Source organism: Sprattus sprattus, assembly GCF_963457725.1.
Source record: "Sprattus sprattus genome assembly, chromosome: 16".
Classification (NCBI taxonomy): Eukaryota; Metazoa; Chordata; class Actinopteri; order Clupeiformes; family Clupeidae; genus Sprattus; species Sprattus sprattus.
Genome location: NC_137914.1, coordinates 22,170,515 through 22,189,591, shown reverse-complemented (window position 1 = coordinate 22,189,591; position 19,077 = coordinate 22,170,515). Strand labels below are relative to the sequence as shown.

At 48.2% G+C, this 19,077-nt stretch overlaps 1 protein-coding gene across 3 annotated transcripts; it reads right to left on the bottom strand.

Annotated features, from left to right (window-relative positions):
* Positions 1 to 166: 166 nt before the first annotated feature.
* On the bottom strand, positions 167 to 17,993 carry asxl1 (ASXL transcriptional regulator 1). Of its 3 annotated transcripts, XM_080854619.1 has the most exons (12): positions 17,650 to 17,993; positions 13,065 to 13,147; positions 12,640 to 12,757; positions 12,064 to 12,229; positions 9,546 to 9,619; positions 8,242 to 8,326; positions 7,450 to 7,569; positions 6,579 to 6,742; positions 6,165 to 6,261; positions 5,935 to 6,040; positions 4,420 to 5,395; positions 167 to 4,085 (listed from the first exon to the last, which is right to left on the bottom strand). In XM_080854619.1, exons 1-12 carry the CDS (start codon positions 17,704 to 17,706, stop codon positions 810 to 812), a joined length of 5,322 nt encoding a protein of 1,773 aa, XP_080710745.1. In that variant the 5' UTR covers positions 17,707 to 17,993; the 3' UTR covers positions 167 to 809. The 3 variants fall into 3 exon arrangements, with proteins under 3 accessions (XP_080710745.1, XP_080710746.1, XP_080710744.1); XM_080854620.1 differs by lacking the exon at positions 7,450 to 7,569; XM_080854618.1 differs by lacking the exons at positions 7,450 to 7,569; positions 13,065 to 13,147; positions 17,650 to 17,993 and having other exon boundaries at positions 12,640 to 12,753.
* Positions 17,994 to 19,077: the final 1,084 nt, after the last annotated feature.

Genomic DNA, 19,077 nt, shown 5'->3' with positions numbered 1-19,077 from the left:
AGGATTGGTGGAGGGGTTTTCACTAACGTAAGTACTGGCAACTATAATAATAATTCCATTAAAAAACAGAAACATTTGGGCTGGTTGAGGTTGTGGGCACAGCAGACGTTAAGGGAAGCCTTGAGTCCGCTCAATGTCAGCTTTATTGGATAGAATACTGTGCTTAACGGTCGTGTACAGACTTCACTTTGGATAAGAAAATAACAAAACAAGAGAAGTGAAAGCACTTACAAAAAAAGGAAAAGAAAATGTCATTTCGCTTATTTAATGATTAAAAAAATATTTCTTTGCAAGACAAGACACACAAAACAGCCCTCCCATCATCCTCTACAGCGAGGACAGGAAGGGAAAACAACGCAAACAATTAACAGCCACCATTTTCACACTGAACTGATGAATGGTGTCAAGAGGATGAGGTAAATGTTTTTCTGTGGAAAAAAAACTAAAACAAAAAAAAGGCACAATTTACAACCAACCGTGCCAGGTAAATTCACAATAATAATAACAACAATAATAATTATCATTATTATTATTATCTTGGCAATAATAATAACAACATCATCATAACAGCAATAGAAAATATATGCAACAAAAATACAGACTAGTTTTTATGTTACAAGGCATCTTTCAGCCCTACTGTCCTGCCAAAACACCAACACTGGGCCCCACAACATTTCAACACCCCCATGCTCTCATGAGTCCTGTAACCCTGTCAAGTTTCAAACACGAGGCAAGAAGACAACAGGTTTTTTTGTTTGTTTTTTTAAGAGAGGTTACGGCAGAACAGTCCCATTCTCCTGGCCCTAGCTTCACCTGACCACCAGGCAGGACACGCACAGTTTGGACGGGCCGATGCAGTCGTCGTGACAGAAGGCACCGCAGCCCTGGCACATGATCATGGCCTTGAGCCGGCACGAGCACTTGAGGGCAACCTCCTCGGCGGCGCTGTCGGCAAACGCCTGAATGCTGAGCGCCGCGCTCTGGCCACCACCGCCTCCAATGCCGCCATTCCCGGTGCCAGAGCGCGACCGCAGGTTGAGCACGCTGTCTGCGATGCTCCGAGAGAAGCCGCTCCCATCCACCACTGACACGTTGGCCGTGTAGCTGAACCCGGGAGCTCCCCCGCCCATCATGCCTCCACCGCCGCCTCCACCACTACCCAGCACACCCCCAATCCCTCCGCCTGTGCTTTGCTGCAACTTGGGCAACTTGCCGTAAAGCTGGAAGGGGAGCGAGGAAGCCGTGGTGGAGGAAGGCGAGCACGAGGAGGGTGAGGCGGAGGAAGGGAGGTCTCCTTGACGAGCGTAAGGGCTCCTGCCTTGCTCCTTTTTGGCCATGCGCACGAGGGACATCTCCATGTTGAGCAGGCCCTCCATGGCCCCCCCACAGCCACTTAAGAAACTGTCCATGGAGCTCAGGGGCTCCTTTTTGGTAACGACAACAGCAGCAGAAGGGACAGCAGCAGTGGTGCCATTGCCTCCAGGCGGGGTGGGGGGATTTTTGGTGAGCGCCTGGCAAGAGGGGCGGGAGGAGACTTCGTTCTTCACCGTGGCAACTGGAGAGAGCTGCTGCTGCTGATAGGGCTGAGGCGGGTGAGGGAGCGGGGCTTTGGTAGGTCGCCAGTTGATCTTGACTGTGGGAATGACCTCGGAGGGGCAGAGGTCGCCATGTGGAGGAGACGGGGCGCCGGGTGTCGTACGGGGATGGGGGGGAGCAAGGCTGTTGGAGTGCTGCTGGAAAGTTCCAGGTCTTTCTGGAGTTCCACCCCGCATGGGCTGAGGTCCCGGGTGCTCTTTAATCACGGCTGACTCATAAGCTGCCGTGCTCTGCGAGGTAATGTCCAACGGACGTCGGGTGGAGGAGGTGGAGTAAGAAGTCGAGGACAATGATGAAGACGAGGAGAGGGATGTGATTACTGGCACGGCACCTGGCGGCACACTGCCCCCTGGCTGCTGGGAGTGATACTGCTGCAAAGCCGTAACTCTTGAGGAGGCCTCTTCAAATAAGCACGCCATCCGTGACGGCAGGGAGCCTGGCGCTGGTGGCCCGTACCCGCGTCCAGGTCCTGGAGAGACCCGGGCCGAGGGCACCTTGTGTTGATTCTGAGGGGAGAACTCTGGGCCAGGAGAGTCCGTGGGGCCCGCCGAGGAGTCGATGGGGTTCCTGAAGCGAGGGCCCGCTGCACCGCGGGGTTGGGGGATAGGCTGCCGGCCGGCCTGGGGCACTGTGGGGCTCCCTGGCAGCCTGTTGATCTCCAGCTTGCTGGCAGAGTGCGGCTGGGGCAGGACCTTCTCCAGGGAGAGGCTGCCCTGGAGTAGCTGGGTGACCAGCGGGTTGTTGGCCTCCACCGAGGACATTGTCCGCGCTGAAGCCACCGCCTTCTTAATCCCGCCGGAGGGCTGCTGGGCCGACCCAGATTTGTCCTCTGCAGACGACCGTCTGAGGAAATCGGCTTCATCGGACACTTCGGTTTGGATGACTGACTTCCCACTATTGCTGCTGTTGTCACTCAGCCTGGCGATGCGGTTTGGGTCCCTCCCTGCCTGGGCTAGGTGTTGCTGGACCAGGCTCTGCATCCCAGAGGTTGGGCCATGTTCTTGGATGTGATTTGAGGCGTGAGTGCGGGCAGGGTGCGGACCCTGCTGCTTCTGGGTCTGGATCACAGGCTGGTTCTGAACACCATTGGGGAAGCGGGTCTGCTGGATGACAGACTGGCCCGGTCCAGGGTTGGACACATGCGACTGGATGACTGGCTGCTGGTGCTGGGGAGGGGGGCTGAACGTCCGGGAGATCAGCCGACTCGGGCTCTGGATTACGGGCTGGTTCTGTGGCTTGGTGCCACCGCTCTGGACCGGCACACCGTTGCAGTCGGCTGTCGTCACGTGCCAGTCGACGGAGTCCTCCTCTTGGGCCTCGTTCTCGAAGTCGGAGGCGGTTTCTGTGGAGTCACTGTGCGCCCCAGCGTCATCATCCCCGGCCATGCTGGGGAGACAAGAGGCCGAGCTCTCAAAGCCTGTCATGGGTTTGCTCTCCGTCCCTACGTCAATGCGGCTGTGGGCTTTTGGCCTTCTTTCTCTACAGCACTGCTCCTCGCCAACCTCACTCAGCCCGTTTCTGGTAACAGCAGGAGCCTCCTGCTTGATGTCGGAGCCATGGTGGATAACGCCGGCCGATGACGACCTCTGCTCATGCCCACTTTGCTGCTCCCCTTCCCAGGCCTGAGCCCCAGCAGCAGTCCGCGTCCTGATGACATCCACACCCTGCGCTCCGAACCTGGGCAGAGAGTCAGGGATGGAGGTGGGCACTAGCGAAACCGCCCCGCTCGGCCCCTTCTCTATTACAGACGGCGATGGACTGCTGTCAGTTGGTGGCCTGCTGTCGTTCGAGTCGGCCTCCTCTGTGGAAACATCCGGAAGGCTGCTCACTGACTGTGGCTCATTGGGAATTTGCTTTGGAGTGTCTGGAGCCACATCAGAGGCTTTGTCGCTGGGGCTGGCCGAGAGCGTATCCTCTCCTAGCGAGAGCTCCTCCGTCTGGGCCTGCGAGGCGGGGCTTCCCCCTACCGACGGGGACGGAGTGGGGGTCTGCGGCGGTTCCGATGGAGGAAAAGACGGGTTGGAGGAAGTGGACGGAGACGACGCGTGGGCCTTGGGCGTGGAAGCGGCCGTCGTTGTCGTCCTCTCTGAGTCTACAGCGGACAGCTGTAGTTGTGCTCCAGACGAATGAGAGCTCGCAGGTGAGCTCTGCTCCTCCACATCGCCGCCTCCTCCTCCGCCGCCTCCTCCCGGCTCGACCGGGCCCGGGTGCTCTCGGGCCCGCCTCCCACTGCTGCGATCCGATAAGCCAGAACCGCCCCCCGGGCCGCTCCCGCCCCCGCCCGGCCCTGCCCCGTCGCCAGTGGCTGCAACAGCAGCAGCTGCCTCTCGCTGGGCGCGGGCCTGCTGGGCCCGGGCTTTGATGTCCGCGAGCGTGCGCGCCCCCGTCCCTGAGCGCCGCGACCCCTCGTTGGGGGGCACAATGCGGGGACAGATTTGGTACGTTGGCGCCCCCTTGACCCAGGGCGGTTTGATCCTGGAGAGTTGTATCTGTAAGAGTGGGAAAGAGAAAAAAGGTTTCAGACATATCACCATCTTTAAGTTTCAAACTAAACACAATCTACTTTTGCATTTAATGAATAGGACTTGGATGGAGGATTTGGTGGCTCTTTACAGTAATGGATTGTCAAAAGTAAGAGAGGGCTAAGGATGCTATTGATGATAGTGTGATTTTTTTTTTTTTTTTTTTTTAATAAATATAACATTAAAAACAGATTTAAACTCTATGTTATAGTATTCGAGGCTATTGATCTCAGGGCCTTTCCTAATTCCATTCGTCCCCATAGTAGTCTTATGGTACAGAAGCAAAAGGGTGACCTCATACCCGGATTGGTGGGACCTTGGGTTCCTCTGTTGTGGGCTGCGACTTTTCCGTGTGCACACTGTCAACTGTGTTACGAAAGGACTGACGGTCGTCAAGACGCGGCCTCTTCTCGGGAAAGCTAGTGAAGGCCTGGGGCTCGTCGGGCCTCCTCTTCTGCTCTTTGGGCTGCACGGCGGGGCTGGAGGTGGCTGGGCTGGCGGCTGGGCTGCTCTCCCTGCTGCTGGCGCCGGTACCGGCTGTGCCGGTCGTGATGACCGACGCCCCGTCATCCAGGGGGTCGGTGGCGATGGCGGCTGTGGAGGAGGAGGAGGACGAGGAAGACGACGAGGAGGACGAGTCCGAGCTAGCAGCAAAGGCTCCCTGCCTGTCGGAAGCAGAGGAGGGCGAGGAGGAGGGCGAAGAAGAAGTGGAGGCGGAGGATGAAGAGGAGGAGGGCGAGGAGGTGGAAGCGACGGGGGGCTCGGGCACGTCGTCAGGCAGGAGCCGGGGGGAGACCTCGGGCACCTCTGGCTCCTCTGGCTCGTCGCTGGAGACGGTGGAGGCCGGGGTCGGGGCGGGCTCTGGAACCGGAGAGGGGGGGGCTGCTTCTGGGGAGGGGATTTCTGCCGGGGCCTCCATTTCGGAGTCAACTGGGAGGACCACCTCATCCTGCACGGCGGCCGTGGCCTCTGGGAGGGGCGAGGAGGGGGCGGCAGGTGTGTCGGGGGCGCAGTCTGAGGCCACAGGGCTGTCTGCTTGTTCGGCCGAGGTAGCTGCAGCGGTGGGGCTGGTCTTGCAGAGAGTCCGTCGAGCCCGGCGCCGCATGTCGGCTCGCGAGCGTCGCCTGATGCGTCCCTCCCGGCGGCGGCGGCCCACACTGCGCCGTTTTGGTGTTCCCGTGGCAACAGCAGCAGTGTCTCTGTCCAAAACAGCCCCTGCAACATCCCCTGGTTCACTCATTGTAAGTTTCAGCGCCTCCTCAGGAGTCAGGCCAGACCTGGAGACAACACGACACATGTTAGGTACAAATAAAAACACCACATTCAGTTCCTGATGGCCAGATCAGAGAACAGTTTACCAAATGAATTCCTGATAGACACAATACAATGGACTTGAAACATGAGAGTTGAAAACTTTTAATATTCGCTATTTATCAGGCTAGATTTCCATGTGTTCCAAGAGTAAAACACCTTGATTCAGATCAGGGGATCTCAATCCTTTTGCACTACGTTTCCTATATCTCTCGGTCTCACTTCACCAGATAAAGGTCAGTGTAATTAGTATGTCCTTGATAAACTTCAATCAACAGAGGAAGAATGATTTCGGTCAGGTGTGGCACAGCAAAGACAGCCGAAATATAAGCAAAAGGTCATAGAGTAAAAGAACTTACAATAGACGCAAAAAGGATAGAAGGGTGAAATGAAGGGAAGAAAGAAAAAGAAATACAGACAGAAAAGATGAACAGACAGAAAGAGCAGGAGAAAAGGAAAGAAGGGTGGAAGAAAGGGAAAAAGAAATGGATAGAAAGATTTGTACCGTTGACCATGGTACTCCTCAAAGAACTTCTCTTTCCACGCCTCCACTTTCTTCTCTTTCTCCATCTCTTGCCTGAAGCGCACCTGCATTTCATGGGTGAACTCACCTGCCCAGCACAAGTGATGGGAGAAACATTAGACCCTAGCAAGTCTATTTAAACTTTTTTTTCGGTTTGATTTTCTTCAAAGGCTTAGTGATGTTACAACATCAACGCACCCAATGTCACTAACCTTCGGCCAGTCGCTCTTTCCAACTCTGTGAGGCATGTGTGAAAAACTCATTATTGAGCGCTGAACTACTGAGGCGAGGTAGTCCATCAGGGCCAACCTGGAGAAGAGAGAGGGGATTCAGGGATGAGTGAAAAAGAGCAAAAACAAACAGCTGAACACTCTACATGAACACTTGCTTGTAGCTTGATTAGCAACGAGTTGGGAAAATTGCAAAAATTGTGTTGCAACCTGTTTAAACATGATCAACCCGAAAAAGACAGCAAATGCAGAAATGTAGCAAAACACACTAGATGAATACCTGCCATTTCCTCAGTACAAGCCAGGCTACATAGCTAAGCTACGTTGTTAAAAGTGAATGATCGACATGCACATGCATTACTGCAGAAAGGGCGGCTGTGGGAGGCGGATGCTCACCTGTCGGTCGACCTCGGGTAGGAGCTGTAGCAGCTGCTGCTGAGAGTGTGGGGGGAAGGCAGCGAAGGTACGCATGTTTATGAGTGCTCGGATGTTGGTGTTCACCAGGATGGATCCTGGGGTCTCGAAATCGACTTCTACTCCACGGCTTCTTTTCATGGGTCCTATTGTCAACGAGCAACAATATTTAGCAACAAGACCGCTGAACAGATTAGCTCACTAGCAGTGCTTTGAACCAGCTAGATTTTCAGTTAGTTCGAGTTTAGTTCGAGTTCAATTTTAAATGCACTTCACACCATATGCTTCATACTGAAAATATTACACCACAACTAGTGCTTGTGCATCATCATTTAGCAAAATAAACTCACTTACATGGGAGCAAATAACATGGTAAGCCATTCAAGTTTACAGCCAATACAAACTCAGCATTCATTGAGCAGCCAACAAAACAGGAAGTTAAATTAGCAACCAAAATAAACAGGGTCAGGCATTAACTTATCAGGAAACACAGGGGAGTTCTATGCTCTGTTGGCATAACTGTGCTGATGCTGTGTCTTGACATTCAAAGCACAGATGTCTACGCTAATCTACATGCTTGTAACATGATTTGTCTGTGCTTGGCATTTTTCTCTTCAACCTTGAGGGACAGACTAGAAATGTTCTTTCTTCAGGTGATTAGAGTGTGCTAATGGGACAGAGGAAGGTTACAGGGACAATAGAAGTAGCTAACTCATGGTGTCCAAGAAACCCGGGAGCAGCTTTTTGGGATATGATTAAGGGAGGTTTCAGTAGTGGCTCAAGGGGTGCAGAGGTGAAAGTGGTGGGTTGGGGCTGTGGTGGTGGTGGGAGTCTTTGCACTAATCCTCAGTACCTGAGCGGAGGCCACGCATGCTCTTGAAGTGCTGGGGGCGCTTCCAGCCCAGCTCGGAGCGGGTACGCAGCGTGGGACCCGTGCCCCCCCTAGAGCCTTCCCTGCGCCTCCCCGGGGCTCCTACGGGGGCGAGATTTGGGGGAGGAGGGGTGGTGATACACTGAGATACACTCTTCATCATTGGAGTGAGTGGAGGAAGGGGGGCAGGTGGGGAAGGAGGGGGCAGCTCAGTTTAGCTCAGCTCTCAGGCAGATAGGCCAGAAGGTGCAGCAGAGGGCAGTGGCAGCAGCAGCCTTAGCGAGTGAGCACAAAATAAGCCAGGGAGTGAGGCGACACCAGGGGTGGGGTAAAGGTGAGGTGTGAGGAGGGGGCAAATATCAGTAGCGGAGGAAAGAGGGAAGGCAGGTGCAGGACCGTAAAAAAGCAGACACAAAAAGCAAGGAGGCAGGTGGTGTCTGTGATAAGTAAACAGGGAGGATTGACAGACTGATTTCACTCTAACTACCCCCCCACCCTCTCACTAGGATAGTGATTTCAGTATGAGGCTAAAGAAATCTGAGGAGGCAGTGGAGTCCACTGGCAGGGGAAGGAAAAACAAATGGCGCCAGAGGAAGCCGCCATATAAATGATTAAAGAGTGTCAGGGCAGAAAATAATAAATGTCGTCAAGCTGCAGGAGACGGGCAGCCACAGGCAGAGGGGAATAAACAAACCGCTGCGGAGAGGAGAAAAGAGGAGTGGGAGAGAGAGGGAAGCAGGGGTATAAGCTTGGAAGAATGAAAGCGGTCTTAACCTGATGGCACGTGTTCTCCGTTGACCTTGAGTGGCGTGAGAACGACACGAGGCATCATCACTGACTTCTTTCTCTGCCGACCCGACTGGAATGAAAAGGAGTTCACAGTGAGGCAAGGACAAGATATGTGTGCAAGCAAGCGCGCACACACACACACACACACACATTTGACTTAGTAACCCTTTTTTATTATCTGAAATTCTATTAGTACATAGCATTTTTAGTTCTTGTGCTCTTGCATGGTTTCCTCTATACTCACTGTCCCACCGTCGCAAACCCAAAGGAAACACGTGACCACTGACTAATATGATTCGATTTCACACGTCACAGCTAGGAGTCTAGGACTTGCATAAAAAGAAACTACTTTACGAACAGAACACTTCCCCGCAACAACAAGGTTATTATCTCCAAGTGGTGCAAAATTAATGTTCTATTTAAAGCCAAAAGCTAAATAAAAGATTGCCGTGACTGAACCCTCACTGTGAAGCAACAAAATCGAAGGCGCTTTCAATTGATCCCTCTGAGGAAAAGCATTTGCTGTGTGTCTACGCCTTCAAGCTTGATAAGTTAAACAGCAAATTTCATTAACATGAATGCTATTTCACACATGCCCAATGCCCTACAAACTTCATAGATAAGAGTGAAAATGCATGGCTACAGATAACAAAAAAACAAACTGCTGAGTAATGTCTCAGTACTGTTTTGATCAGTTAGACCACCACAAGACAGCATTGAGTCCGAGATAACTCATGGGGGCTCCCCCATCTGTCAACCTCACAAGGCATTTTAGGGGAATGCTGGGCATAGACATATCACTTCTGCCTCAACACGCCTCCGCGACTAAAATGCTACCCTTCACGCATTCTCAGCAATATTAACATTCATGTTATAGTCCCGTCTCGTCAGGTCCCAAATCTAATGAGGAAAACAGTTTGTCATGGGTTGTATGAAACATTAACAATTTCACAAAGCGCCTTTCCCATGCGAGGACGAGGAGGCCTGCTTTTTTCCTCCATGGCAGTTAAAACAGAGAAGACATTTTCCAAAGAGTACAGGGTTCTGAGCAGGCCCTAGTTGATGGAGTGTGGCATAAAGGTATAGAACGCAATCCTGGGGTTGTTGACATTTGATCTCAACAACCAATGCAATTACATCCCTCCTTTTGTGCTTCTGAAGCAATATGTTTATTGGCTGGAATAGTGGACTTCAGAAGCATTGGGAGTTCTTGGTGAGATTCTATATCCTGGACTAATGGCTGGCCTTTCTCCCACTCCCCCCCCCCCCACCCCGGGCCGGAGGCTTACCTGTGAGGATCGACTGAGGCGTGTCTGGGGCTCTGTGGAGCAGGAGGCACTGGAGGACGTCTCGTCCACCGAGGCTGGGAGGATCACAGGACAACACCATTACTCACAGCCACCTTGTGTCTCACACAAGACACCCCTTGCACCGTCAGCACTACAGCGCTGTTGTGGCTCGGCTCATTGAGACTGATAAAGGCTCAGCACAGATGACACAGAAAAAGCCTGCCTTCGAAAGCTGCTGAACATGCAACACGTACGTAACATATCAATATTAAATGGCAGTCCACCACTTTAACAGAAGAAATGTTATGCAACACTTAGGCTGATATGAAAGTAATCAAATAGGAGACAGTATGGGAGTTGTACACTAGAAGCACACTAGAACCTATAAAATACAACTACAAGCAGTGATGAGGGGCAAAGTAGCCAAGCAGGCCAGAGCTGCCATGGAAACGTTATGCCATTGTGTCTCTATGGCATGGCTGGAAGCTCTCACAGCAAGTTTCATATCAGTGGAGCAAAGATTGGCTGAGCTTACTTCTGTTTGGCATCTTCACTTATGAATTTGATGGGCTGTAACATACTAACAGTTTTCAAAATCTGTCTGATAGCTTGCATGATGTTTTGTCTGAAGATCATCTGTGCCAAATTTGGTAAAGATTCCACTGACAACTTAAGGTTTTGGATTGAATCCACCTGATGGCCACATAAACAGCTCGTCATGTCCCATCCCAAGAAATGACCAGACACAACAATATGGCCGACACAATAGTTTTATTTGCCTTTTTGCAGTGTCCCCCAGTGGTCAAATGCCGTCAATACATGAAACAGCTGCTGGGATATGATCTCACTTCTTGTTTGACGGTAAAGCCGACAATTTCAATTGGCTGTTATGGATGGTTTCAAAAAACTTTTGTGAGGCTTAGTCTGAAGATCATCTGAGACAATTTGATTTGAAAATTTGCAAATCTCTAGCCTGTGAAGTATTTCGAAACTTTTTGATCAAATTCAATATGTTGGCCGCATGCCAAGGTTGTCATGACAAGTGGCCATGTCTCTGCTTTAAGTGCTTAAAGTGCATTACCGTGAGAGGTCGCAAGGCACACAGTTGTTAGACAAAATGCATGTTTGTCTATTGCAGCGCCCCTTAGGGGTCAAATGACACAAATGTTTTCTGCTTCCTGAAACCGGAATCCTACAATCAGTGTTCTACATCAAGCGTTTCTAAAATATGATCTCACTCCCTGATCACAAATCTGATGGCTGTGATGGTCAAATGCTTTCAAAAATCAATTATAACTTTTGTGAGGCTTGGTCTGCAGACCATCTGTACCAATTTTGGCGAATATTCGAACAAAACATCTCATAAAATGTCCTAAAATCCAACACGACGGTTCAAAAATGACATGCATAAACACAGCGCCAACTTTGACCCGTTGGTTGGCTTGTGGCACAGACAGAAATATGGTAAAAAGAATGGCAAAGTGTGGCAAATTTACCATCCGGTTCTAGGGGCTGCCATAGACTCTTAAGAAGAGTTAGAAACACAATGGGTGCCTATGCAGCTCCTCTTGAATGCCTTCAGTGCACTTTAAGGCACTGGCACATAGTTTCCTGTTAAAAGGCTACATGTAATGGAGGACTGACTTCAGGAGTACAGTTATGCATCCCTGTGAAGACCGCTTGGCACGTGCTGCGCATGTGAAGGCTTCCATTTATCATGCCAGGAGAAGGGGACCAAAATAAACTGGGACATGTGCTGGGAATCTCGTGCGTACTTCACACAAGCAACAACAATGAACAAACAAAATGCTGTAATCTCCAAAAAAGAGCAAACCGTTTCCTATTTTTGGCGCTGCGGCGGGGCAAATATGACACAGTTTCACTGGTTTTTGCATCGTCTACAGGAGCACTTCACAAACCAGTACAGACAGACCTACAGCAGCAGTGGGACTACAGCAGACACACAGTGCCTTCTAGAAAGACCGCAATTCTGAGCCATTAGGAAGGACCTAAAGAGATAACTGATATACAATCTTTCATGATAATGATTTCAACTTCATCTCTGGAAACTGGGTCTTTGATCCTTGAGCTAAGGGACAATGGAAAAGAACATCTGAAATAGTCATTAATGCATACTTTGCCACCAAAATTCATATAAAACTGTTAATTTGGGTGACAAGGGCAGCCAGGGACTGGTTTTAATATACACACAAACATGTTTTCAAACCACTCACATCTAGGTCACCACTGGCTGTGGCATGTGCTGCCGTAACTATGGCAACACACACATCTTCAAAAGAAGTAGTAGGGAGAAAAAAAAAATCAATGTCTCTCCAGCTTTCCATGTTCTTTCTAAAGGGAGGGCACTTTGACGATTCACTCTGGATGGTGTTCATCAAGCTTAACCCCCTGATATTAAAGGACGGTGGCCTTGAAACACATTAGAGCACTAGAAGGGGCTTATTTTCCAATCCTGTGCTGATGTCATCCAAACGAGTCAATCAGAAGCCATGCCTACCGTCATTCTCACCGCTGGCAGCAGCTGTTTCCGTGGAGTCGCAGCTCTCCTGCTCAGCCCCCTCTGCGGTGCCAACCGTCGCCGTGGATGTTGTTGCTGGTGTGGCTGAGGCAGCGTCCGTACCCTCTGTTGCCGTAGGGCTCTTGGTCCACTGAAGGGCATTTTTCTGGACAGAATGAGGTGGTCATCAGCAACATGGCTGGTTATTTGACTGGAACATTGGGAATGGCGGTGGGAATGCACATGTGTCATGTGTAGGGTAATTCACTGTGTGTATGAAGAAAGTCCCTTTATATGTCAAGGGATGAGCGCTTCTAAATCCAGTTCCTGGGCCTCCCTGTTCTGAATGTATTCTTTTTCATCTCTTCTGTATACATTATATGGCAAATCAATTGCCTTCTTGATTAGCTGAAACACCTGACGAAGCTAGAGTATTTTAATTACACTGATTTCAGTCAAGTGTGGCTGGAGCCAAGAGAGATGGGTGCTTCTCAGAGCAGGGGACGCCCCAGGAACAGGACTCATCCCCAGGTCTTAGGAACATGGCGGCGTACACGTTCAGGTCTGTGGTGCTACCTTTAGGGTGAAGAGACTCATTCTGCCCGGCAACTTGAAGAAGATGCTGTTCTTCACTCTGTCCCCCCGCACCTGAGAGTGAAGCATAGTGACCAGGCAGGCTAGAGGGGCCGTGCCACTGGAAAACACACAAGGTGGGAGAACAGAAAGACATTATGAGAGATCAAAGATGTCAACCTTCCATTTCAACAAGATAAAAGTTATTTCAAATCTTTGTCAGTATCTTTTCAGCATCTTACCTTCTGAACAGTCCATGGACGACCACAAAGCAGAGGAAGGAAGAGCAAATCATTAATAATCAATTACACAAGATTTTTCAGGCATCATCAAATGAATGTTCATATGGTCATAAGCATAACTGAGGTTGAATGCATGTTTTTAAAACATTGAAATGTCTGATGAATGATGGCTGAAAGACAGGTTACCGCATCTCTTTCAGGCCCTTCGTCTGGATGACGTGGAGGATCTGTTTGGGGGTCATGGGGGCGTCAGAGAAGTTCTCCAGGACCTGACAAGAGACATGTTTGGGTTCAGTCAATCAACAGACACAAATCACTTACAGCAGCAGTAGGCCTAGAGCTATTCCCTAATCCAGCCCAGACCTATTCCCCCACACACAGATGTACAACCACATTAAACATTACATTTGATCAAGGGTATTTGCCAGCGTTTCTAAACCAATCCAAACACTTCCTGAACCCGGTTCCAGTGTTCCACCCCCCCCCCCCCCAAGCACAGCACTAGATTAAGTACAGTAATGAAAGACAGCAAGCACACACAGACAAGCACGACCTCTCCCACACATACACACTCCCTCGCTGAAAGTCATTTACTTTCAATTATTTTGCATGAAGGCTTTTAAAATTAGACAATCACACACACATATGCGTGTTCATGCGCACACACCCGCACCTCTTTCAAACATTTGTCAAGCAAGCTATTTTTGGACAGGCACATTCATTTCAGCTGCCTCCTGTGCATTTGCTATCCGTCCACTGGTGACTAAAAGCAGCTCAAAGACGCATAGACCCCACCACATGCATCATACCCATGTCCAGTCATTTGACTGGTTACACACATATCACCAACATCAGTCTTTAGGTTTGGACGTGTATTTCACATGTCCAGCCCATTCCTGTCATTCAGCATGGGGATATAACCACAGCTCATTTAAATCAGTAGGGCCCTAATGTATGTGCATGTACTGCTGGTGGCAAATGAAAAGGAATGGTTCACATCCAGCCAGAGAAACTGAAATTCTAGCAGTGGCTGACTTTGGCAGGAGAGAGATGGTTCCACGTGTATGTGTATGTGTTGTGTTATGTGTGTTATGTATGGGTGGGTGTGTGTGTGTGTGTGGGGGGCGGGCGGGGGGTATGGGATTCACTCTTGGGCCCACCACATCCATCTGAAATGGATGCACCAGTGTACTTGCGCCTGGCGTCGAGCCATTTTATGTACTTTCCACACCCACGCCCAGACAAACCACACGGTTGCTCATAAATAAGCAACTCATGAATGTGGATTTTAACCAACATGTCGCCACACTGGTCGCGCCGTGCAGAGCAGTCAGCAGACCGGTTACATACACCCAAGACACACCCGTTTCTGTTGCACAGGATCCGTGATGAATGAATGCTCTTAGTCTCTTCAGCAAGGTCACTGGGACAATTACTGACCACTATTAAAAGCATCTTGGGAAAAATTAACCAAGGACAACTACAACTGACACTCAGTGGCCTACTACTGAATGAAAAGCTTTTAAAAACTTCAGACACACACCTTTGATATCAAAGAAACAGTATTCGTTTAAATCTTTTTTTCCCATTTAAAAAATAGCTGTTCAGTTTAAACATTCTAAGTGTACACAAGATCTTCGCCTCATTTCGGATCCTAGTTCCACGTACAGTGAACATGAACCTGGGTACTATCATTCTTGAAACTGTAATTAAGGGGACACTGATGTGTCAATGACCGGGACACATTTCCCAGACAGGTAGGATTTAAAAGATGCTAACATTCTTCTACACCAAGGACTGTTTTAGCTCTGTTGACTACATTCAAGGACAGGCAATGAAACAGGAAATGGAAGTGAAGGCAAGCCTCTGTTAGGTGGAATGTGTGCTAACACAAAGACAGACAGACAGAGACACACACTCACACACCACCAGGGCAACATAAAGAGCTCATGTGCCTGTAACGGGGGGAACCCTTCAAGGCCTTTTGTTGTGTGGAGTGTGTGAGCGTGCAATGGACACACATACACACACCTGAATTAGGCGGAAATGAACAAGGGAAATGGCACAGCCACTGGATTTCCCCCTTCACCTCAGGATGACATTACAGTAAGTTCACACTCAGAAAGCCAACTACACACTCTTGTCGTCACTGATATGGCAAAAAAAAGTTTTGCATGAGTAACTGTGTGATCCCCTAGATACTGGTGACCACACAGATGTCTTATTTTAATTGCATGCTTCTCAGTTTGAATTTCCCACAAGTCAATGTTCAGGAGGTTGACAAATTTATTGAAAGACGACATATTTAAAATTAATACAACCAAAAACATCTGCAGTGACATCAAACATTTGAAAACGTGATTTGTTTACTATTGTTTTTGCAAGGGTTTGTTTAATATTTCCCTTTTTGAATCATTACAGACATACTCAATGACTGGTGTCTAGACAGTTCTAGAAGAGTGTGTGTGTGTGTGTGTGTGTGGGGGGGGGGTATGTGCAGCGGAAGGGGCTTCAAACACAGTAGTGACCCCCCTTATACACTCACATAGTCGGACCACATAGTTGTCTGATGTGATGTAGAGCTGGCAAGGCCCACAGACAGACATGCAATTTTTGGTCTCCAGAAGAAATAAGGCAGTTCAAGAAGGTTTGGGTGGGGTGGGGGGGTATAGAGACCACAAAAAAAAAAAAGACAGACCGCAAAAAGACCCACCCTTTTCCTGTCACATGACTACAAAGACACACCCTGCCTTTTCATTAATGAGGACTAAATTGTCTTTAAAACCTCATAGCCATCGTGTAGATGAGTTGCATTACAAAACAGGGACCAAATATTTAGGTGTGCGATCATCCATCATGGCTCATGTTCACACAGCATCAAAACGTTGTTTTACTATGGAGGATCTGACAAAGACACAATCAAAAGCAGATGTTAAGAGAGGTCTTGCAGAAGTGGGGTAAACAGAAATGTGCAATAAAATATTCAAGCCAACAAAGGCATCTGCTTGCATAACGACCTACTTTAGCTTTCACACATGCACACATACAAATAAATCTGTTTTGATGCATTGTTAAAATGGACTCTAGGCCCTAATGTTTTTTTTTGGCATTTCTTTAAAAATATATATTCTCCTGAATATATGAAATCAGTGTACGACCCACGTGTTGCCAACTGCAAATCCTGATAGAATGGTATGGTAGGGTACACAACACATGACAGCCCCACCGCACAGTCAGGTGGGGGAAAGATAAGTCAGCTGAGGTGAAACACTTCAAGAGAGAAAACCCAGAGCCCCGAGTGCATGCATCCGATCATGCACACAGCCACAATTTATTTTATTGCCAGGTATCCTGATTAACCAGCTAAAAAGGAAATGGCTATTTTTGGGAACACTGTAAATTTGGCAGACAGGTGTCCTGGTATATCAACGTGAATTAAGATTTGCATACTGTAATTATTTTCCTTATGAGAGAATGGTGTGTGAAGCTGATTGGTGCTTCACAGGTACATACTTAATCTGCTTAGGTGCCCTTCATTTTGTAGTCTATTTTTCCATTCTGGAAATAGTCTTTACAGAAATTACTATTTTAGGCCTCACTTCTTTTGCCACTTTCAATTTCTATAACAAATACTTTCAAGCACTTATTACGAGGGTAAATACGCTGCTCAAATCAAATAGCATTGTCGTTTTAACGTTTGGTCTAGCTCATTTCCTTACGTACACTGCCTGCCAAAATGCACTGATATCTGCAAACATATAGTCTGATATATCCATGCCTCGAGGTTATTGGATATCAATGTCCAATAGTGTAGTAACTACTATGCTAAGATGATAACAGTTCATACGTGACAATTTCACAAAACACTTCACTATAAGGCAACAATAACAATGGGTGCACAGGAGTGGCTGAGTGTAGGGTAGATAGCCAAGCTAGCCACTGGCTTCCTATAATCGTTCTGAACAGGAGCTTGACTGTGATCTAATCAAGGAGGCGGTTGAATTGCTTATGAAATTAAAGTGACTTGTTTTACTAATAGAACGTGCTATTCTCGTATGGCGTATTTGGACTGGGTTACAAAAGCAAACTTGTGCCTTGCTTGTAGCTCATTCTGGTAACAGAAATAGCTACGCTAAATAGCTAGCTCGTCATATGTCTACAATTTGAGGCCGTGCTTTTGTTTTGTTGAAATATATGTGGTCTCAGTCTATTTAATAAAAGTAGATAAAACATTATTTATGAATCCACAGCTAATGAGACCCGTGTCAATAACTACGGTGTTTGATTTACACAAATACATTGGCACCAAGAGAGCTTGCAAACAAAGGGTCAATCGGATAGCGAATTAATGCTAGCTAGAAAGCTAGCCATCCAAGCTAAATCTGCCTATATTTGTATAGAGCTAGGATATGACGCTATGCTACTAGTACAGCAATCATCTATGCAGCTAAGAGACAAGATCCATAGACAATATTGAAACATAAGGTCTATCGAAACTACGGTGTGAACGATATGCATGCATTTAGGGAACAACGCCCCAATTTTTTCCCCAGTTTCTTATTCAAACGCGCGCCTGAGCTCAGGAAACGCAGCTATGGGTCTCCGAGCACTCCCTCTGGCTACACAACGTCGCTGCTGCGGGTGCATTGCCAGACATGGTGAAAACAGCCCGGGCTACGACGCAGCTTTGTTCGGGTCCGCTTCAACCATTGTTTGAAGGGCTGTGCGACAACAAACAGTACCCAACGTTAAACAAATAACAATATATTACCATACGAGCCGCCTCAGCCCACGTGCGCTCCTTCTTTCTCTTCTGTTTGTCCTTCATTTCCTTGCTCCTGTGTCGGCTACGTTAGCAAGCTTGTTAAATACGGCGAATATGAAGACTGTTCAAGGCAGAACCAGCTAGCTTCAGTTTCAGAATTTTCTGGTGCTGCTTCCTTTCGCTTAGTAGACCAGAATCTATTTTTCTTTTCGTCCGGACCCGGCGATGTGGAATTCCGTGTCTTCTGATTTTGCATTAATCTCAAATTTCGATTCTGGCTGAAGAGCACTGCGCTTGTCTTTGTAAACGTTGGCTAGCTAGTAAACATGCACAGGGCGCACGGACGAGCAGACCCCAGCAGCTACAAACGCTCCGAGCCTACTGCAGGAAACCCTCACTTTGGAATGCAAGAAGGGGAGGACACAACAACGAGGTCAAAGGTCAAACTCACTGCAGGAATGCAACACAAAACAACTCTTCCCAACCCCCTCTCTTTCGCTTCACAGTGGATGTTCACTGACGTGCCGGATGAGACGCTATTGTACATCAACCCCTCCTTTTAAAGATACACTTTATGACAATGGCGTCTTTTTCACCTCCCAATTATGTCTGTATGCTTTATAATCGCCTCAATATCATTGCTTATACAGCCGCGGAAAAAATTAAGAGACCACTTCAAAATGATCAGTTTCTCTGGTTTTACTATTTATTGGTATGTGTTAAAGTAAAATGTACATTTTTGTTTTATTCTATAACCTACTGGCAACATTCCTACCAAATTTCAAATACAAATATTGTCATTTAGATCATTTATTTGCAGAAAAATGACAATTGGTCAAAATAGCAAAAAAGATGCAGTGTCTTCAGATCTCGAATAATGCAAAGAAAACAAGCTCATATTCATTTTTAAACTACACAATACTAATGCTTTAACTTAGGAAGAGTTCAGAAATCAATATTTGGTGGAATAACCTTGATTTAAAATCACAACTTTCATGTGTCTTGGCATGCTCTCCACCAGTCTTTCACATTGCCGTTGGGTGACTTTATGCTACTCCTGGCGCAAGAATTCATGCAGCTCGGCTTCTTTTCATGGCTTGTGACCATCCATCTTCCTCTTGATCACATTTCAGAGGTTTTTTATGGGATTCAGGTCTCGAAATTGGGCTGGCCATGACAGGGTCCTGATCTGGTGGTACTCCATCCACACCTTTACTGGCCTGGCTGTGTGGCATGGAGCATTGCCCTGCTGGAAAAAACACTTCTCAGAGTTGGGGAACATTGTCAGAGCAAAAGGACGCAAGTTTTTCTTCCGGGACAACGTTGTACTTTGCCTGGCTGAGGTTTGTAAAAGACCATAAGGATTGAAAAAGCGGACTGGAGGTTCTTCTAAGTTCGTCTTCTCTGATGAGTCCGATTTCACAGTAGGTGCAA